The sequence below is a fragment of the Solenopsis invicta genome, chromosome 4 (assembly GCF_016802725.1).
Source record: "Solenopsis invicta isolate M01_SB chromosome 4, UNIL_Sinv_3.0, whole genome shotgun sequence".
In the NCBI taxonomy this organism is placed as follows: domain Eukaryota; kingdom Metazoa; phylum Arthropoda; class Insecta; order Hymenoptera; family Formicidae; genus Solenopsis; species Solenopsis invicta.
This window is the reverse complement of record NC_052667.1, coordinates 26,143,886-26,167,924: the sequence shown is the minus strand read 5'-3', so window position 1 is coordinate 26,167,924 and position 24,039 is coordinate 26,143,886. Positions and strand designations below refer to the sequence as shown.

At 34.8% G+C, this 24,039-nt stretch overlaps 1 protein-coding gene across 1 annotated transcript in view; it reads left to right on the top strand.

The window, feature by feature from the left end:
* LOC113003419 overlaps positions 1-23,231 on the top strand; it is a 58,461-nt gene extending 35,230 nt beyond the window's left edge. The window contains exon 4 of the mRNA XM_039447738.1: positions 22,689-23,231. Coding sequence (XP_039303672.1) covers positions 22,689-22,737 — 49 coding nt within the window. The 3' untranslated portion in view covers positions 22,738-23,231. The remainder of the gene's footprint in view (positions 1-22,688) is intronic.
* Positions 23,232-24,039: the final 808 nt, after the last annotated feature.

Sequence of the window (24,039 nt, the reverse complement as noted above, 5' to 3'; positions counted from 1 at the left end):
ATGTTAGATGTATGTTAAAAAAAGTGAAAAAGAAATTTTTAATAATGATTTAAATGTTATAACAGTGTTGTCACATTTTCATTATAATATCAAATTTAAAGAGAATTCTACCGTTCGTGAATATTTTATGTTCTTGCACGAAAGTGACACAGTAAAACTTCATTTTTTTTAATTCCAAAATGTTCTTAATTCCATTCTTTCTTGATGAATATAATTTTTCAAAATTCTTAAATTTTGTGTTTAAATTACTTGAAATTTTCCTTTTCACAAGATTCTATTTTAGAAAGTTACATTTTAGAAATACTCCATGTTCAAAAAATTTGAAAAAATTTAGGAATGTCTATATATTAATCATAAACTTATTCTCAAAATTTGATCAAGTTCTTACTTACGTGAAGAGTCTAGCAGAAATTGATAATTCAAAGTATTATCGAGAAAATCTGGAATTTTTGGGGCATTTATTTTTATCCTTGAATATCATGGGGTTTTTATGGGATTTTATTACATAGTATTATTTAGGAAAATTTATGAAATTATATTTTTAAATTTAAATTCCATTTTACTGGCGATCGTTTCTGTGGTCATTTCTTTAAATTTTTAATAATGCGAATTTAATGACATACACATCTGCGTACGTTCTCATATGAATCGTAAGTGCAATCCTTTTTCTGTTAATGTAACACATTGTAGTATTACTAACATTGCAGCAGCGGTAACTATAGAAATGAAGCTTCCAACAATAATTATTATATATAATATTCACATTTAATTTTAGTCATAATTATCAAATCCTTTTCTTTCATCAAAAGATTATTTTATTACTGAGCCTGAGTATAATGTTCTGATCGACAGATCTATTTGCGATAGAGTCGTCGCCCCGTTCGAGAGATCGTGAAACAGCATGGAAACTCGGAACGAAGGAAAATCTTTCGTCAAAGCTCCGCTGCGAGAAATTCTCTCGGTTGTCATCGACCGAAAACCATGAATTGTCTCGCGGCTCTTCCCGAGAATGCCAGTCCCGTTTTATTCGTCGGCGCTTCCTCCAATTTCTTTTCTTCTTTTAACGACAGACGGAAGGCTCGATGAAATGTGGCGTTCACCTCTATTCGTGTTCCGTATATTTTTACGTATAAACATTTCAATAATTTATTCCGTAAATTTTTTCTGTATATGACGTAACTGTCGCAAGACGTATCGCCGAGAAATAAAATTCTGTTCCTCATTTCGCATTCTTCTGGATGATCGTGATCTAATCTTGTAAACGAATGTGGCACGCGCGACCGTTCGACGGTGACTCGACGCTTCGACGCAGTCAACAAGGAAATCGTAACCTGTCGCGTAAATTTAGAACATTGTTTTCCGGCCGAGTAAATTTCATTCGTGAGTAATCGCTTCCTAAATCCGGCCTCGCCAGTTCCGACGAACTTTCGCCGTGCCGCGAAGACCACGCGGGGGGTGAGTAACAAAAACTATTCGTAATGCAATTAAATTACGCATTTCCTCGCGCGGTTTGAATAATTCATAAATTGTTTTTTTTTTTTTGTTTTGGAACGAGCGCCAATTAGATTACACAAAGATAAATACGCAGGTTCACAATGTGAAGAAGTTGCGCGGCAAACGGAGCCTAGCCGGTTTCTTCCTGTGCGTTCGGCGCGCATCGCGTTTATTATTAACTCTTTCGGATCGACACGTTATATCTCTTTGAAGAGCGCGGTCTTCGGCAGTGGCATAACAGACTAAACAGCGGTTCTGGGTAGCGTTCTCGCGAAAAAGCTCCGCGCTTGCTCCGCGACTCTTTTTAGCGTCTCCCTCTAAAGTCATAATATTCGTGGCAAACGAGCGCAGAAACCAAAAGCCACCGAGTTCCAAGAAGACTGCCAATGTCGAAAGTAATATTTTTATTTTTCCAAGTGACAATATGAATCTATACGAGAGAATGCAGTACATCGCGCGCAGTCGAGCCGTTGACCCAATATCCATCCAGGAAAAACACTTTTTACGCGCCGCGTCTCTTTTTTTCCCAATTTTCTGGGAACTACGACGAATGAATGTCCCTTTAACCGCAAGCGTCGTTGCGTGAAATCGTTTCCCGTTCTTCGTTCGCGCGCAATGGACCGGCACGAGTTCACATGCGCGCCCGCTCCGCCGCAGTAGTAGTCGTGTGCGATGCACCTGAGGGTGTCGAGATCGAAGGTGGGGCGCGATGAAGGGAGAGGTGAGGGGGGCAGGGAAATGGAATTGAACGATGACGGGTCATTAACGGCGGAGGATGAAGAAGCCTCGGATGATCGGGGCGCAACATCGTACGCAACGACGTACCCGTTCGCCTCGGCAACAGGTATTAACTCGAGCGCGCTCAGCGCGCGCTTCAGTGGCGTAACATTAATTAACAGTAATTAATTGCGCGGACAGCGGAATACGATCATCGGCTTCCTCTGTCGTACGTACGCGGGCGATCGCATGCTCGCCACGTTTTTCTCGGTGGCGCTCGTGCGCGATGCCACCTGAAGGTAAACGAGACGCGGGTAGTACGCGGGCAGATCGTTAACGATACGGGAGGAAGCGCAACGGGTAGCGCAACCGGAAGCCACGCACGGAGATGTGACTCCGCTAGGTGCGCCTCCCGTCGTCGCGTCGGAGCTCCTGATGCCTGTCATCCATCGCGCGTCGAGCGTCGACGAATAACTCGTGCCGGCAGCGGCGACGACGGTCAACAACCGAAGATATCGATGCGCGTCTATTCTCGTGCTCCGCTCGTACGCCGTGCGATGAACCAGAGGTTCCCTGCCGGCAGAAAGTGCGCCGGGCCTAAACCGGATAATATTGACGTGAATTTTAAATTCGACATACCCGAAATACGCGTGTAGTGACGAACGAAAACTGCACTTCCTCCGCCCCTCCTCCTCTCTCTCTCTCTCTCTCTCTCTCTCTCTCTCTCTCTCTTTTTACGCGCGATTTGCCATGCGGAAACTACATCGGAAACGACATTGTCGAAGACGCATTGCTTCCTTTTTCCATCGAATTCTTTTTTCACCGCATTCGTAAGCCTTGTAGATTTTTTGTAATCTCCCGAGGATTCTTTTCCTTATCTTTTTAATGCTGTTTATATCGCGCATTTACTCATCTTAATTAAGTAATGAAGGTATCAGGGGCTTAAAGTGCTTACTACCTGGAAAATCTGCAACTTCGTTTTCCTTTTTATTCTTGAAAAATCATTTTTATAAAATTTTATTGATATTCAGGAAGATTAGAATTTTAAGTTCGATCGTTTTCTAACAAAATTGTTTCTTTGATTTTATTTTTTTTTTATAATGCAAAATGTCGATAATCGATTAGCAATAAATATAACATCCGTGTATATTTACATATATTACATAATGTATGTGATTTGAGAGTTTTAAAAAAAATTAAAGATGGAAGATACATCGTTGTGTATTTCATCTTTCGAATTCTGTACTTCCATCAAGTTGGATTCGTGCATTTTTGACAAATCGTTATATGCCATTTATAATTCACATTACTTTTTCTATTAACTTTTCAAATTTAATAAAACTCAAGTGACACTTTTTTATGATTGTCTGATGAAGAGACATTAAAAGAACCGGAAGGCAATGTTTTTATAAATGATGTAGTCGATACGTAAACTTGTTAATATTATTATTTATCCAATAATCAAATCGTCATTATTTATTATGATGATTGTCCATTAATTAACTTTTTAATTTCTTTTTCGATGTCACTAATCGACCTCAATTTTGTTACTTGATAATTACATAAGCAAAACAGATGCAAAACAAAAAGAAAAAAATTAGGGAATTGGGAGTAGGTATTTCCTCATCCACTGTATCTTATCGGACTTTTATCCGATCGTTGAAACATTTTTTACGAAGAAGTTTTGACAGATCAAGTGCAGATGTTTGAATCTACATTTTTCATCAAAGCCGGTTGACTTTTTCGAGAAAAGGATTAAAAAATTAATAAGTAATCGACCAAAGAAAATGGCGATTATATTACTGACTAAATAATAAATTATATTAAATCACACACTGTTTAAATTATTTATAAAAAAAAACATTTTTTGAAATTCATAGTATTTACACGGAAAGAACAGTTTTGTTAAAGTATCTAAAACATTAAATACAGATCTAAAAATAATTTTTTTATTAGATCAACAAAATAATTATGCAGCACACTTAAACTGGTTTCTAAAACGTCGAATTTTAGCATTCATTGCTCATCGTGCTTGGATGTAATATACAAAAAAGTTAGTATTAAATTATAACTAATATATTAATAATTAATAAGAAAGTATTAATAATTAATGAGATAGTAATTAATAATTAATAAGAGAAGAATATAATTGCAATTACGATGATTTAACTGTAATTATAGTCATTTTTTAGTGCTAACTATGTAGTCGTTTTAACCGTGCAAATTGTAACTATTTATTATTTTATAAATAATAAGTAAATCTTATAAGGTATATTTTGCTATAATTGTACTTGTATTTACTACATGAAAACATTTTATTATATTTACTATTCATGTTTTAACATTTTACTAAATTAATATTTGAAATTATTGCAATTTATATTAAAATTTTTCATAATAGAATTATAAACATAAAGTTATTACTATTATTGCTAACGTTTTAGCAGTAATTACTATAAAAATTAAGCTTTTAACCGTAATTTACCATGCAATAATCAAATACCAAACATTTTTCTCTCAATGTATTTAATAATTATTTTTTCATGTGTAAGCAACAATAAAAAATCTGAAGAGCTTGATAATCTTAACAATTTTAGTAAAAAATTTTTTAATTTCAATTTTATAATAGTCATTTAAAGAGCATAATAATTTAATAATAATGATATAATAAATTTTAATTCTTATTTTGAAGATACTGTTTTATTTTTTCTTGACATGTTTTCTTCTTAATTTATTAAAATTATTATTGAATAATGAGAATATTTTTCTTCGTAAACCTATACAAATTTTTTCATGCAAACAATTGTGCCTTTTAGTTTGTTTTATTTTATATTTATATTATATTCAATATTTACATTTTTTAAATAAAGATATCCTCAAAATAAGCGCGTGCTTTTTCTCTGTACAGAATCATTTTAGCAGTCCAAAAATTATTTTCAAGTCTATCTGGACAAATTTTGATATTTCAGCAAATCTATTCTGTTTATGTATGATTTATTGAAACATGGATATATATACATAACAGAATGATGCAATTAGAGAAGAAAGTAAATTATAAACCTGGCTTTAATTTAAGGCTCGAGAAGGTATCGAGAATAACGTTCTCATCTCCCTTTTTTAATTAAGAATGCATGCTTATTTCCAAAAACGTGCGCAGTTTGGTGACGACCCTTCAAGATGTTTCGTCCAATCTTCACGGTACGCAAGCGTGAGATTTTGTGGGTGTGTCGAAACCTGCCGAACTCGGGGGAGGGAAAAGATTTCCCATAAGAGTGTTTTTCGGTAAAAGGCTCGCTGGTGGACCAACAGACGGACCGCAGCCCCGGATACGCACCGGGCCGGAAAAAGTTCTCTTATTGCGGCACTCCTTCTAAAAAAAAGTCAGAAAAATCTGTGAGAAGTGCGCGCGAGCGGAAGAAACAAAAAAGCGGTGAAAGTCTTTAACGAATATCTAAGTCATTTCGTAAAACTTGTCGCTTTCAAAATTAGAAAGTTGATTAAAAGAATTACAGCAACAATTGACTCGATGTCAATCGAAGTTGCTGCTATCGATGGAGGGACTTTGCCGATTGGTTGTCGCGATGAAAAGAATAACAGGAAGTAACTGTGAAAACATGTCGCTTGTCAGAACGTTGTCATCGCCCGGATAGATTACATCGCGCGCTGCGTGCCTGCCGGAGGACATTGAGATCCTGCGAGCGGAACCTCAAGGAACTATCCCCCGTTCCGCGTTGATTTCCGTGAAGTTTCCTAAATCAACGAACGTTCGTTTCGATCTTCAAAGCGTAATGGAAAAGATAGGATCTATTATGTCTTCGAGTCTCTCGTGACTCTCGCCTACATATAACAGCATGTTTCTTTAATTCATTGGGAAACGGACTTTTTAATGAGATCTTAAATTGATTTATACGTCTAGCAGCGACTTTTAGACTGAAAGGGTTTGAGTGGGCTTACGGCGAACGTACGCGCGCGCGCGCGCGCGCGAGGGCCCCTTCGATGTAATTACCGCGTCACGGTCGGCGGCGCCCCTTGCGAGCGCACCTGCCCGAACGAAACAGAAACCTCGGCCGTAATAAACGCTACGCTGCGTCGCGTGCGCTTGCAATTACGCACGTGCGCGATCGCGTTGCGGAGCCGCGCCACGGCGCGGCGATTCGACGTCTCGGAGAGGCCGACCGACGCTTGGCACGGCTATTAGCGCTGTGTCAAGTTCATTGTTTCGTGCGATGAGGTAACGCCGATCCCGCCGTGCAAGTTCAGCCCGAATCGGGACGAGTCGCGTCCAACTCGAGACTGTACCCTAACAACGCACGATATTGTATGATATTATACGAATATTTGTGCGATGTCGCGATATCGCACGTATATTCGTACGATATCACGTAACGTTGGGATGGCTGCGTTTGCGGAGTGCGCTATAAGCGCTATTGTGTCATTTTATTCTTGTTCTACGTCTAATGACTATAATAGATATAATAGATAAAGATAGAATGACGAAATAGCGCCAATAGCGCAAATAGCGCGTAGCCTTTGTGCGCATATATCTTTGTGCACACGCTCTCTCACCTCGGTGACAAACTTAAACTCGAATCTTTTGCGAACTACATTTTGCTGCTGGTTTCTTTTAAACTGAATAGGATAATAAGAAGATGATCTCCGGTAATAGGAAGAGTTACGCGAGATTTTTCGGTAAAGGTGCTTAAAAAAAAAGAGGGGAGGGGGAGAACAAAGGAAAACGTTGGAACCGGGTCACCAGCGACTTATTGCGTCCGTGAACGACGACGCGGGAACTTTTCGAGATAAAAGTTGTCAGTATTCTCAAGTGAAAGGGGGCACCCTTGCTTCCTTTTCGCCGAGGCTTCGCGAGCGAGAACGAGTCCCCGTAAATCCCTATTATTCGCACGGAGAACCGAAGACAGATGTCTTCCTTAAAAGAAACCTGTTGCTCGAGTCCGAAGGCGAAAGCAGCGTGTGGCGAAGTTAGAGGCTCGGGTCTTTCCCGCGACAATTATTTTAATTGTCTTGCCGTGACTTCGTGTCGAGATTCGGCGACAGCAGCCGAAAACAAATCGGCGCGGTGGTGATCGCGAGACGCGGCTGTGATCCGCGAGAGAAAATCCGTAACGAGTGTCGACCTTGAACAGACGTGTAATTATTTCCTTCGACTTCGGTGTGCGGACGAACGATAAAGCCGAATAATAACTTAGAATTAAGTACCTCATTGACAGCAGGTAGTAGACACGACCGCGCCACGCGAGCAACGCGATGATTATACACCGACAGTGCGGCTGTAAATCAGCGAAATCACCGCCGACTGTTGAACCGTGCCGCGCCATTCTATCGACGCGCCTTATTTGTCAGAAGTGTTCTTGTATCCGTAATCCTCTCCGCGACTGTACGACATTCCCGGCGCTTGTATGGAACGATAATAAGCGGAATATTATGAGAAACAATCTCCCTTGGAATTTTTGAGATTTTATCGTGGGAAAACGCTTCGCGGGACACAAGATCACGTACACAGAGAAAAGGAACATTCTTGTGTGTGTTTTAACAATATCTTTGTTTTTGACATATTACGTGCAAGTCGAGAGAAAAGTGATATTTATGAATATAATTGCTTGGTAAAATGATTAGGGTTAAAATTTCCATTTTTACAATTATTACTGCTACATTATTAGTAATGAATGAATTACAGTTTTACAAAATAGTTTTGCTATAAATTGTGATAATTTGAAATGTTAATATAGTAAAATATCAAGATATGGATAGTTACAGTAAAAATTTTTATATATAATAGTAAATATAGTCACAATTATAGTGAATGTAATTATTTTTTAAACATTTGCTTACTATTTGCCTAATAATATTAATAATTATTATTATTTGCACGGTTAAAACAACTATAAATATATAGTTGGCATCGAAAATTATCTATCATAATTAATAAATTAAAATTAAATTGTTCAATGAGGTATTTTATGTATTTCATTTTTTGCGTCTTTTGTAATAGCAGTTTTATTTAGTATTTCTTTCCGTTATTATCTTCTATTGTATCTTATTTCACTTTTATTTGTTATAGGTATATTCTTTTTGTATTGTTCTCGCTTTTGTACTCTTTGTATCTGCTGGTAGGCCTTATGACAGCAGTGTTGTTGTTGACGCCTATCCAATTGTGTAAATTTTCTTGTTTAATTTGTAATTTAATTGATACTTATGGTAATTGTTATTTAATTATCATTTAATTATCTCAACATATCTTAAGATATGCTGATGCACATAATAAATCAAACTAAACTAAAATAAATTAAATTGAATTAAATTAAAATTAAATTAAATTATGGTAATTGCAACCATTTTTAACTTGCATAAAGAAATTTTGCATAGTTTCATAAAAAATATATATATTCTTATTACATTAAAAAAATTGTTGAACTAAAATATTTAGTCTGATGCATGCAACTAAATATTGAGTTGATTTAATTAATTTTTAGTTAAAAAATTTGAATGGTTGGTTGAAATAAACTACTTTTTTGTGCAACTAAATAACTGTTGAATCAATTCAATGTTTAAATTGATCATATCGGACTAAATGTTTTTGGTTTTTTAACAATTTTTTTCGCAGTGTATTCAATAATTTTCAATAATTAATTGCAAGGAGAAAAATATTAGATAGGAAATACTAGATAGGAATATCTAAAAAAAAAAAAATAATTCCAATTTTTTATACTAACTTTTTAATATTATCAATCAATTTTTAAATGATTATAATAATAGTGAAAAATAAATAATGTGCATAATTTTTTTTACTGAAATTTAAGATTATCTCTTAAATTGTTCAAAGAAAATTTTATACTCTTGCAAATTATATCTATGTGAAATAATAATTGTTAAGATTAAAAGCTGAAAATAGAATGTATAATAGTTCTAATTTCCTATTAATTTTTTTTTTTTTTTATTTATAATCGAACGATGGAAATTGTGCTTAAAATCTTTTTTTGAAATTCTGTTGCAAGAATTCAAGAAGTATTACGACTGTAATCTGTGTTGAACAATCAAATTACTTTTTCCTCGAAGCAAAAAAGAAACTTATAGAAATGACAACCCAAAGTACCGAAAATTGGCATGTGCTCTAAACGTGTTCGCGACCGTGCAACTGGGACACGAGTAAATCTTTCTCTCTCGCTCGCTCTCATTTCGTACTCTCGATCGTCTGTAATTCTATGCAACGATCCGAACCAATGCTTTCGCATCCTCCTATTTGGACGCTGACATTAGGAGCGATTTAAATTCATGGCGATCGAAATTAAGGTCGCCCCGGACGTTTCGCTCTCGCCGGACCGTTTTGCCGTGCCATTACGGGACTCCGAGAGAGCTGTTCATAGGCGACTCATTGTATTCAAAGGTGTTCGCCATTACATATAATTTTCGTCTCGCGACGAAAACGAACGTGCCTGGTTCCCTAGATCGAATTCTCGCCGACCAAACATCGCGCGATTTATTATTGTTCGCCTCTTTTTTTATCAATAATTCTCTGACCCTACGTAAAATTGTGTTGAAAACGTTAATTTCTCGTTTAAACCGAGTTTTGTGAAGGAAAAGCACGTGTTTGCGATTAGACTTCGAAGGGAACAACAACATTTGAATTAAAATTCTGTTTTATGTAAAATATATTGCTTCCTTTCGTTTTTTGTTTTTTTTTCTTTTGCTTGATTTCATGACCTGGGGAATACAAAGTACACTGTAGAGTTTGACATATGGAAATACGTACAAACGAAAAGAATGGACAGAAAGTCAAGCGAATGAAGGAACGAAAGGGACAAAGCCGACTGAGCCGGCACGGAATGACATACAAGAACACATGAAGCTTACAGTAAACATGTGTCTTTCTGCGAAAGAGCACGTGACGATAACTAAAGCATCGTGGTTTTATAATACCTAAAGCCGTTCGTTAATATCGTTCCGAGCGTCGATTTGAAGGTATCCTTGGAGACCCTCAAATCGGTGGCAGCACTCGAAGCTAAATATAATTTATCCTTGAAGGGATTTTTCTCTCCGTTTCTCTCCGTTTATCGTTCGTTGTTTGCGTCGACGTGATTGTCAGTCTGAGACGATCCGCAAATTAACGGCAAGGATCGGCAGGATTCTCACGTTACTTTCAACCTCATCGCATTTGAAGTAGGATTTCGAAGATTCAAAGAAAGGGTGATCATCCGAAAATCAAGATGTGAACGCGGTTGCCATTCGGAATTCGAAATGAGATTGAGCTTCGATATCGCATCGCTTCTTGATAATAATCAAATAAATACGTAGCAAGATTAAATTTTTTTATAATCACTATATTTAAATTAAGATTATCAATCAATTATTTGAATTAGTTTTGCTGTTACAATTAAGCGCGTTCCATTAGACTCTGACTTTGTAGCGCGATAAAGAAAAGTAACTTCGACAGGCGAAGAGAGAACTGGCAATTGAGATGCGCAATGCGTTCTCACCTGTCGACGAACAGCAGCCATCTTTGTTTTCGATTGCCGAAACATGCCGCTAATTATTTATTCCTCGCGTATACACAACGACTTCTATCCGTGCGCGTGAATCTTCGGAACAGGTTGAGCTTTCGGAGGACATACTAATGGCAATATTGAATAAGAACGCCCGGTGATCTGAGATAAAATTTTTTCAAACTTAATTTTCCTAATTAATTGAATTTATAGTTTTTTCTTTTAATAAGGATAATTATGATCAAGTGAATCTGTTGTACAATAGTTTATTTGCATGGCTTTTACATAGATTGTTTTACACAAAAATAAATATAAGTGGTAAAGTGAAATCAATAAAAATAAATTGAACGCAGTTAACTAATTAGAAATTAAATTTCTGCAGAAATTAAATTTGTGCATTTAGTATCTGTATATCTTATTGTAGCGGTTATGTCGACTTACGTAAGTCACGTTTTTAACCGAGGGGGAAAATTGCAATTCATATTCCTAAACTGTTCGCGCGATAATCATTTTGCGTAATGTTTTTCATTAAAATAATGTTCGCTCTTATTCCTGCGATAACTGCGGAAATGGAGGAACTGGCACGCGTTTACACATATAAATGTCTTATTCTGGTTCATGAATCGCAGGAAGCCTACCTAGGACACGTCGTACACTTTTTCCTGCCACGTTCCCTCATTCTATATTTAGATGGCAATGATTGCACAAGCTCAACATAATGATAATTAACAACAGGCATAAATTTGTGATTATTACTGTCGATATATCACTATTGCTGTAATAATCAGATAACGATTGTTTGACTTAAATTTTAACTAAGAACTGAGATCAAGACGTTGTAATCTTTGTAAACTGTCAAATATTAGATGATTACAGAACTTTGCCTATTTTATATATAGATGAGGCCCCAGAAGGCTATATTTAGAGGGCAATGATTACACAAGCACAACATAGTGATAATATCGAGCACAATGTAGTGATCATTACTATCGATACTGAGATTAATAATGAGATTTTTTAATTTCAATTTTAACCAAAAAAACTTGAATCACTTTGTAATCACTGTACATTATTAAATATTAAAAGATCAAAGAACTTCTTCCATTTGATTGATTTGGATTTTAGAAATGAATATTTCGTCAAATTTTAGAGCATAAAGATTACATTAAAACTGCATAAGTACCAACAATTATGATAGCTGTAGATCAATGTATGCGGGGTATATTAATTGGCACTTATGCTTATAGAATGATTTTAATCAACATTTGTTATGTAATTCAAAATACTTTTGGATTTTTTTTTTTTATTCTGCTTTACAAGACTTCTGTGTCCAACGTACCTGCACCTCCTCGCGATGACGGCGGTAACAAGCAAATACTGCGTATCTTTGGGTGTTGGTTTTGTTTGTTTAAGCCGTGGGCGTACGTTTGTTGTCAAGGCAGAAAAATTGGAATCGTTCAGTAATGTCCATGACGATGTTTTTGGAGTCCGTTCTCGAAGGAAAGACATTAGTGCATATATGTATATACATATAAGCGACGAATGTATTACACAGAAGAAAAATTAGTATCAAATTGTTCATTGCTTCATATATAAGCAAGAATATAAATACCTGAAGAAATTTTGGTTTCTTTGGGTGAGAAAATTATGTTTATTTAAGTTTATAAATTCTTCCACGATTTTATATTTTTACTTATGTATATAAAACAATCAATTGTTGATTTGATATTAACTTTTTGGGGGCAGTTGAGGAGATTCAGTAACGTAGTTCGGTACTGGATAATACTGAAAGTATTACTCGTATCTAGAATATGTCAGAAATATTTTGCTGAAGACATACGAATACTTCTTCTAAGAAGGTTAATGATACATTTGTCAGCCTCGACAGCTCTCATGATACGTACCAGCAGAATAACCGGATGAGTAGAATGACATCTTTAAAATACCAGAACTGCTTTCTGTAGGGGTTCGAGAATATCTCTCTCTCTCTCTCTCTCTCTTTCTTTCTTTCTCTTTCTCTCGTCGGCTCTTCATGACTGAAGATCGTGGTCAAGTTTTTTGTTCTTACGATTACTTATTGATAAGTTGGATGTGATGTCATCACCTTTCATATAATGCGTACTTACGCGTGCTTCATGATGATTGGCTTAGTAAAAATCGATACTTTCGATGATTTGCCATTACCTTCTGAAAGTCGATGATCAATTAAAAATCTAATGCAAATTTGAATCTGGATCTTTGACACAGAGTCGACGTCCAATTTTTATATATGCTACAATCACTACAATGAGGTTTAAAAACTATTTATTTTTTAATTTCTGTTATCAATAAAATGGAATGCAATTAATAACTATTCACGATAGGCTCAAAATTGACTAAATTCTTTAAATTAATGCTTTGACTTATGTAAATAATATTTTGTTATTTTTAACCTTTATACGTGTATCGAAATTTATTATTTTAATACAAATATATATATATATATATATATATGATTAAAAAACAATATAATGGATTAATTTATTTCTGTGATTAAATTGCTTAGTTTCAAATTATGAAACATTTATATTAATGTTGCACTTAGCAAATAAAAAAATAAATTTGAATTAAATTTTATGCATTTCTTGAATTTAATTGTATTAGTTTAAAGACGTATTGAGTAGAAACAGTAGTAACATAGAATGATTAAAAAATGACTCGAATTGAATATAATTTGACATTAGAATTTTAATTTTGTATTGTAACTATATATGTACCTTATTAACTTAAAAATTATAGTTGACAAACTTCTATTTTTTTTTATATAATCTATATCAATGGTAAAAACCGGTTTTTACTATTAGTAATTTCCTACTGCAAAATCTGCAAAACTAATTTTTCTTTTTATTAAAAGAAATGAAATATAGAACACTTTTCTATATTGTAAAAAATAGAGACTTAACAACAATTGTTTTAGAAATCTTGAAATATTACAGAAATCACTATTAAAAAATGTTAAAAAATTGTAAAAGATCATGCAAATTTCAGTTAACTGGTAAAACACAATAATATAGTTAAAGTATTTGAAAACTTTTATTCGTAATCAACAATTTTATCTGATGGTTAATGAGCTCAAAATAGATGACAAGATCGTTTGTATCGTTAATAATGTTATAATTTTTAAACAAAATTGTTGTACAGCCAATTAATGCATAAAGTTAAACGTGTTTGACACAGTAAAATTTAAAAAAAAGTATACTTTTTTGTTAAAAACAAATATAATTCTCAGATTTAATTTTTAAATACTTATATTGGATTAATAAATTAATTCTGTGTTACAAGACTTAAATATAAATACGGATCAGATTTATACTCGTAATAAGAATTTATTCTACTACTACTATGGTTTATAAGAATTACTTTAAAAACAAATATAATTCTCAGATTTAATTTTTAAATACTTATATTGGATTAATAAATTAATTCTGTGTTACAAGACTTAAATATAAATACGGATCAGATTTATACTCGTAATAAGAATTTATTCTATTACTACTATGGTTTTTTTTTTTTTACTAAATTAGAAATCAAATTTGATGACAATTTATATTTACAAAATGCCCGTTTTAAAAAATTGTATTTCACATATTAATTTCAATGAAGATTTATTATTATAATATTACTATTGGTTGATTTTTTTTTTCTTTAAATTATAATAATTATTATGATTTATTTATAATATATGAGTCAAGGCAAATGTAACTTTTTACATAAAGTTATTATACATCAATATATTTTGCTATTATATTAATTATTTTATAGTTTTTTTTCAATTTATTCTATTAGATAAAGTTTGGTACTGCAATTTTTACTACATGATTTTTTTCTAAACCCTTGACTTTTTGGTTTACCTTGTAAAAAATTGCTATATCGAGATGCGAGTCTGGATATGCACTTCAAGATTCTATCGTATCTATTCGCTTGCATTGTTTTCTTTTCATTCCTTGTGGCTTTCACGTCGACGGGAGATAGAGGCGGTGGATAATACTAATTCGGCGTAATACCGCGCGCGTCTTAGCGAGCTTTGTCACGACAGAAACGCAGCTGTCGTACTATCGATCGTCCCGATGACGTTAATTAAGGGAGCGACGCGAAAACGAATATCGACGATATTCTTCCGTGTCTCGCGGTCATCGCGCAAGCGTTCGCGAGTTTCCGTTTGCGCGCGTGAAGATATCTGGCATAATTCCATTCAGAGATCCTTGATACACGCGTCGCGATCAAGAGCCGCTCGAAATAAATAATATAAAGAGCCCGAGATCAGGAGGCGATCGCATGCTGCGTCTTCGCATTTCCGCACGATGCTTATCGCTCTCTTTAGTGCCAACAATATCTCTCAATTATATATGTTCACATTCTAGAATATCGCGAGAGCGCGCGGTTAAAGAACGTCAGAATTATTCCGCTCTCAGATTTTCATATGAAGAGAATAATCAAGAACGTATCTTTTTCTACATAGTGACTACCGCAAAAAGGTTGCACGGCGAGATTTCTACTACACACGTAGACTACACATAATAGCTTTCTCGAGCTGACGTTGGAATCGCATATGAGAATCGCGAGACGGATATTTCTACGTCACTCGCTCGCAACAAATGCAGATTGCAAATCGCAGTCCGCTCGAAGGAGGAACGAGAGAACGCTTTTTTCTTTCTCAAACTACATTCTACCTGAATATGCTGCTTACGATCCTCCACATTCATAAATTTCATTGTATGAAAGCAATCTGGTACACGTTTTCGTAGCGCGACGAATTATAAGCTCGTAACGTAGATATGTAGCCGCGACTGCTACCGAGACCGGAATATTATGCGAGAACGAGATGCACGAAAGTGATCTCCGGAGGAGAGGGGATGACTTAGCGGAAAATAAATTATCGTCGGCGTATATTTTACGGGTGTATTTAGTGGGTCGACCATGCGTCTGCTACTCCAGATTTACGTCCGCGTCCGGTACTTGAGTTCTCGCTGCGAACTTTGTGCATCGCTATGTATAGAAAATACGCCGGTAAATATAATTATATTGCGAACGGAGCGTTCTTATTTGAACTGTTATATTAAACGCTAGTCATTCGACGTATTATCTCAGAATAGTGGCAAACGCTCAATTCCTAACTTTGAGGAGAGGACTTTCCTTCAGCTTAAAAAAAAAAGGTGGAGAGGAATCCTGACTTTCCAAATTATGTATATTTTTTAACGTAGAAACCTTTGGCATTGCCAAATTCAGAATAATGAATAATGAACAAAATTAAAGCAATTAAAATGGTAATTCAGAAATATTTTCTTTATAAATATTAATATGGAAAGATTGAAAAGAATTATTAAATATGGTAACGATGTCAGTTCTCGCTAGTGTGATGTCATATCTAAGAAAATTGTATAATTTCTGAATATTTTATATTCTTAAACAAAAATAATACGACAGACTTTGTTTTTTAATTTCAAAATGTCCTTCCAATCCTTTATTTTTTACGAATATAGTTTTTCAAAATTTTTACATTTTGTCTTGCAATTAAATTACTTAAGACTCTTTCCACAAGACTTGATGCTATTTGAGAAAGTTCTTTAAAGAAAATAAAAAAACCGAAAAGAGCAAGAATGTATAGATGTTATATTAGCCAATATATGTATACATATATATGTACAGTGCGGTGCAATAATTCAAAGAGCCTACTGGATGGCTGACTTACCGACGTCACAGTCTAACGTATATTGTATAATGTTAGACTGTGACATCGATAAGTCAGCCATCTCTTGGCTCTACTAGGCTCTTCGAATCATTGCACCGCACTGTACATGTATGTATACACACACATAGAAACTGAACCATACAGTTGCAGTCGGTAAGTCATCTCTTATGTAAGGTAAAACGTTACTCAACCTGTATATAAATAAAATGTCTAGTACATTTATATATTTTTGCTCGTTTTTGATTTTTTTAGTATTTTTTTACTTTTGTTCTCTTTTTTTCCTATAAATTATATTTCTTGATACAGTTAATGACTTAACAGGAGGAATAAGCTGAATATGTTTGATTTAAAAAATTATTACTTTGTTTCTAAAATCTCGAGTAGACATTCAAATTGTCTTAACAATAGGCAAAAGTATTTATAAAAATTACGAACTAAAAGATGCGCAATTTTTAAACCTGGAGCCATTTATCACCTATCATGATAAAAGACATGATTACAGTCACGAGACCAAACTGAAGTTAGATTTTGTAGTAATAAATAATTTTCAGTCTTTAATTGAAAGTGTAATTTATTAGATTCGCATTTATAAATCGTTACTCAACCATTTAAATTATGATATATATATATGATTCACAAGTCGATGAAGAATATATTGAAATATATCTTCATCGGATAAATATATTAAAATCAATTTTAGATTATACGAAAATAATCAATTTGATATTTCGAAAATTTGATCACGGTATCTGGAAAATATTACGTAGATGTTGACGATCTAATCATCATTCAATTTTTATTGAAGTTGAATCAACATATATTGACTTGATTCGAATATTATATTTACTAGTTATCAATCAATAATTTGTCGATATTTGCACGATATTTTTTTACTTATCAAATCGATATGTATACATCTATAAATAATTACATTTATTGATATAAACATTGATATGCGTCAATAAAGTATCGATGTTCTTTTGAAAATCAATAAAAAACTTAGTCATCAAACCAAACAGTGAAAAATCATGAACGATATTAATTTTGTCATCAACTTGTGAACTGGGAATTCCTGTAAAAATTAAACATAGATTAGCGAATAATTACAGATTTATGGAACTACGATTATTTATCCAATAATGATCGACTATTCCGCCAGAGAATATGAATGTGCCCGCAATATTAGGTGGATCAAAAAGTAAATGTCATTTTTATAAATAATATATTAGCTTTAAATTTATTTGTTATTATAATAATAACAAATAAATTTATATTTCAGGTTCTATTTAATGAAAACTATAATTTAGAAATATTTCAGAAATACGTATTGATTTAAAGTTATTTCAGATCTTCAAATTCTGATGTGAAAAGACTAGAGAATCTTGTTAAATAGCGTTAGAGAATTGCAAAAGATTAACTTATTATTTTTTTCATCTTTGATCATTTTTTACGTTTAATATATTAAAAAAGTGTTCTCGGGTTTATTATTCAAACGGAACAATGAACTCGTGGGTGTAACCAGTTCCCCTTTCAGCGTGCCACATAGTTGCTTATTTCACGGTGCGCTAATCGAACTAGAATTAACAATAGCCGTCGTATCGGCTTTGTCACTGAGGAAACGGATTTCCATCGCGAATATATATATATCGACGGTAATTTACCGTTGCAACCACGTGCACCACTATCACCGACGAACCTTTCTCGGAGGGATTTACGAACGTGAATTTTTGTCACACCGAGTAAGAGGACGACGAAAGTTCATTCCTCCGCGAACGATCGCAAATCACCGGCGCGAAGTGAATTATCATTCCTGATTCTACGCGTGTTCGCGCGGCCTTAACGACGGCGAGCCCGCGTTTAGCGCGGTGCACTTTATTATCGCGGCTGCCGGCTCCGAGCGCGAACACTTGAAAACAAGAAATATGTGTAAATGTCGTATAAATAGTTCCGGGAGTTATCGGTTTCTAGGGAATCGTCGATCGTTACGAGATGTTTGCACCGCGAGAGGAGGTAGAATCCCGCGAGATAAGTGGAGGAGACGTTCACCCGGGTACAATTCCCCAGCGCGGCGAATATCGCGGAGTATGGCGTGGAATTTATGATATTCGTTCCGGTAAATGCTGATCGTTCACCGAAACAATCATATTCCGCTGCTCGCGCGGTTTGAAAAATTGCTCGCATTATGCATCACGGGGCGGTGGCGAGCGTTTCCGTTTGGCGCGATAATTACTTTGTTATACGGACGCCTTCGCGCCTCTTTTCTTATATCGCCGATTCCACGACAGGTTTCTTACGTACGTATAAATAGCGTCCCGTGTATCGCCGCTGCGCACACGAGCATAGACGTTTTATCGACGTATTTGCAATGCGTGGCCCTACCATAAGCCGCCGCCGCTGCCGCCGCCGCTGCCACCGCCGCGGTTCTCGTAAAATCGCGCGCCGTGCCGCGCTTTACGAGTGTTTTCAATCGTGTCTTTACGGAGCGTCGTAAATGACTTCCTTCCGTCGTGATTAACATAATTCTCCGCGCATCGCGTTGTTCGTATTAATACGAGAGCGGCGACGCGAGTGCAGGTGGATGCGCGGAGGAAGGCGAGCGCGATTAATATGCGCCTTCTCGTACTCTTCCCTTTGCCCTAACCGAATTAAACACGACCGTTTATTAATCGGCAGATAATAAACGGCGGTCAGCTAGAACGTAAACATTATCCAACGAGGTTTAATTAATTAATGGGATTTATCAATGTTAGATTATTCTTATTATCCTCCGCCCGCTTTAATGTCTTATTAAATGTGACCTTTTTTTTCTATGTAGAGGCCACAACGTAACCGCCACTTAAATAATTTTCCACTAATGATCGCCATTTCCGTTTATCTATCCTTAGAGCATCCTGCGATAATAGCTTAATTAACATTTGACATTTTTCTGAAGGGAGGACAACGTCAATGCGATGCATGAATAATACGTGGCGAGACAAATCGCGCACCAACGAAATTCGCCCTGTCAACAGAGCTTGTAGACTTTTATTCGTGCTTCGTTAACCCTTTGGACACCAACGAGATATACAAGACGTTTCATTTTAATTTCCTCAGGCTATTTCGGAAACTACGCAAGATACAAAAAATATTTCTAACGAAAGTTGTATGGCTTGGAAGGTAACACTACAAGGTACATTAATTTGACCTTGAGTGGTGTGGTCAAGGTCAGGTCAAGGTCACATTATTTTCTTTTTAAACGAAACACCCTATTTTTGATTTCAGAATCTAATAGCTAGTATCAAGAGCTTTTCAAAACACTATAAATAAAGTTATTTTTTTATTAAGTACTTTCCGAGTTATGTATTAATGAAAAATAATTGTATTATATGTATATGTTGCTGTATATGTCCCAAGTACTCTAAGATACATATGCCGTACATTGAGAGAAAAAATTCCTAAATTTTAATAAACATAGTACCAACGAAATATTTACAGTACATAAATATTTACTCTATAAGAAAAAATGATATTTAAATTAAAACTTTTTGTACTAAATAAATATATTTAGTAAATGTTCCATTAATATTACTCAAATAAATATTTATTAAAATTTAATTATTTTTACATCAGTGTAAAATTCTTGTTTTACGTCAATAAGCAAAAATTGTTATCAAAAGAAAAAGAAGAAAAATTTGATCCCAAAGGATTAATTGTAATTATGGACGATCGATTAATCTTTACGGCGATAACGGTCGTAACGAAATGGTGTTTTCCGAAACGATTGAAAGTCCGTGTTTCGCATGCGCATCTGATTCTTGGAATTCGCGTTTTATGTAGCTCTGCATCCCTTTGTCGCTTGGAAATACAGTTTTATCCGTTTTAAGACGATTTTCTGGCGCGCTGGCTAGAACACCGGAACACCGGAATAAGCGGCTGCGCGTATTGCGCACATCGCGTTCTCTCCAGGAAAGGGGGAGGGGGTACTAGGAAGACGCGGGTCTGAAGCGCGCCAGGCTCCAACTAATATGGTGGAAATTACTGTTCGCCTCATAAATCGATGCAGTCCGCAATTTGCATCGGCGAGCCGCATCGTGAAGACCCATTATTTCTCATGACATTAATATACGACGCATTAAAGTCCCTTTCTGCAAGCCGTATCGCTCTGACTTGCCGAGGAGTAGCCACAGCATTCGAGAATTCACTTCTTATCGGGGCCCCTAAACTTCTTAGTGGTCCCATAGATTGGACTCGTCTTATTGGATTTGGATTCGATCAATCTTTAAAGTTAGCATTCCTCATTCGGAATATATTTTGTGATTTGTCAGAAATCACATTTGACAGAATTTGTCGAAGAATTCTAGAATATCTATGTGTAAATTTTTAATTAAATGTACATAGGAAAGAACATTCTGATTTTGAGAATATCTTTGAGATTTCACCATGTAAATATTAAAATAAGATTATATACAGCATTAAACTGACATATTTTGCTCACGTGAAGAAATTTTATATAGATGTATCAAGCAAAAAATATAATATATCAGTAACAATTTTCATGAAGAAGAAAATGTTGGATAAGAAATAACATTATCATTGAACCAAGAATTAAAGGAGATGATATATTCATTTAATTGGTATATAAATATATAAATGGGCATGAAGTATGTATTTTGTATCAAATATTTATTACAAAATTATATTTTTAATATTTCTGGTTTGGAATTTTTCTACGTTCAGTTTAACATTAAACAAGAATAAAATAGTCTCTCTAATGTTCCAGAACCTACCTCTGTAGAGTGATGCTAATAGATTTATTAAAGAAATATTTTAATATCTCACTTAATTAGCTATATCAATAAAATGTTATGCTACTAAATAATTTTGCATAACTCGAAATGTGTGCAGCTAAATAAAAAGTCAAATAACAAAAGAAATATTCAAGTGTGTACACGTTCGTGTGATAAGTCGTTCAAAAAGAATGAGAAAATATACGTAATTAAATGTAAAAAAAGTGTACCTTGAGAAAGTTTCGAAATGTTTAAAAATATCCACGTAGCAATTGTCGGTTTTTGTGTATTGACATATTAATGTCTGCACTACATAACAACGCTACTAAACAAATGACAAGTAATCGCTAAAATTCGTCACCCAATAATGCAGATAATACGTGGCCATAATATCCACATAGCCTATAATACATATTATTAAAATCATACGCTCTTTGAATGGTTGTTACAACATTGAAATAAAAAATATATTTTTATACTGCTGAAATTTAAGATTATCAGATTAAAAATGATTTGATATTCTTACTCGTGTATAAAACAATATTAAACAATAATTGTTGAATATGTTAGTTTTAATTTGATTTCTTTTTGTCACAAGGGAATTTTTTTTCTACATTAACTTTATTCTGCGTTAAAAGCGATAAGCCATCAAATATTTAATATTTATGAAAATGTGTCAGCGAATAGTTCTTCGGAATTGATCAAAAGCGCGGTAGCGCGTAGCTATCGTTTTCTTACACATTTTTAGCTCTTTCTTCGCATAAAATAATAGGACACACATTTCATATGTATTATGTGTGTGCGCATATATATATATATATATATATATATATATATAATATATATGCGCTTGCAACATTAAAGTATTGACGATGTATCGCGAAAAATGTCTTGTTTATATATTCTATAATATACAATATTAAAAAGCCGTGTTATCCGAAATACAGTCATTAGCAAAAATTGGATGTAATTGCGCATCTTGCGGCCGCTAATACGCACGTAGCCGCTTATAAATCGATCTTATCACTCCCCGTTGCATGGTGTACGCGGCGCGTCGCTTGTTTCGCTGATAAACTTAATTTCGTGCTATAAATAATTCTACATGCTAATAATAAATTACAGCAAGTTACAATTCCTTTATTTACTGTTTTATTTTGATCTTATCAATGCAAACGGTGAGTTGAACTATGTTGTTCTTTCCGCTGAGACGGCTCGCGTGAAAGAACTTCGATGGGTCGCGGCAAAATCGTGACTTCAGGAAGACGTAAGAAGAGATAAACGTGTCTGTCGGGGGAAAAGGATTTTTTTTTCTGACTTCCTCGATGCCTCTCTCGATTCTCGGCGTTCGCGCATCGCGCGGACGATCCCGACGAATAGCTGGTTCCCTCGGGCTCGATTACTTATGCAGTCTACGTTGCCTGGCTTGCAACGCCGCTTGCACGACCGCTTGCTTACCCTTCGTAACGTGTACTTTATTCCTTCCAGATGCGCTCGCGCCGATAGCTACTACCGATCCGCTCGTTTAACAGCGTAACAGCGAACAGCAACGGGAGCCGGAGCGCGGTGAACGTTGAACGAGAAAGAGAGGAGGGCGAGGGTAGAAGCAAAAGAAAGGATTAGGACAGGCCGTTCGAGAAGGGGATGCATAGGAATGAAATGCGACGAAAATACGCCTACCTTCTACGAGGGTGCTGCAAGTAAAGTGAGCAATATATCTCCTGTCAAAATATTGCCCTTGCTTTATAATCCGCATGACTATCTTAAATCGAATTATAATAAATACACTTCGGGATTGGTCGAAGAAATGAGTGGTAAAAGAAATCAAAGTAAATTTCGGTTTTTACTGACCCAAAGTTTATCTAGTGGAACAAACTGGCAAAAAAATTAGGTACTGTTGTGTAATGATGAAATGTATTTGGATTAATAGTGCAAAATGATGATTTCTGCTTCAATTAGTAAATCACTATGATTTTATTAATCTCTAGAGTGAAAGGAAGCAAAGTAGTAACGAAACCTTATGACAGTACTCTTTTTTTTTTAATTCACATTAATGTGTAAAGTACATTTTTAAATCAAACGTTGGAGATATAAATATTATTAAATTTTTATATTAATATTGTTGTTAAGTTTAATGAAAAAATAAATTTATATATGTCGATTTGTAATTCGGATTCTATTTCGAATTTTATTTTGAATCAAGTTAAAATTGAAAATTGTTTTTTTATTATTTATTCCATCAATTAAAAACTTTTCTATTTTCTATTTATTCGATTTTTTTATTTAAAAAAGTGTAGCTTTTGCCGCTTTTTTTCACGGACATTTGAACTTTATTTTAAAAAAGTGGAATTTTGTTAATCCTGATACATTTTCAATCGAATTCATGCTCTTTGTATTTCGTAATTTCTTTATTTATTGATCTGTTAATTACAGAAGTAGCTAGACAAAAATTGCGTACATACAAATAATTTTTGAGAAAAAGTTTGAACGCAAGATTGACATTTACAGTTCCAGTTTTTTAAAATATGTGACGCGATAAAGAAAAAAGGAAAGGACAGCGAAACTAGGTTTATGGAAAAAAAAAAAAGAAAAAATGAAGCGCGTCATGCATGACAACGAACGATGAAAAGAAAAAAGAACGGCGGGATTTAAAGTCATTTATATCCAGTCCGTGATTGATCGTCGATCGAAGGGTTGTCCTAAATGCCGGTTCCGATAACGTTTTATTGATTCCATCGCTCACCTTCTCGCGCGATCTGTAAGACGCCGAAATATCAGCGTATCGGCTCGATTGCTATAATTTGAGTCCTGAATTTCGTTCGTAATGATTGCGTTAAAG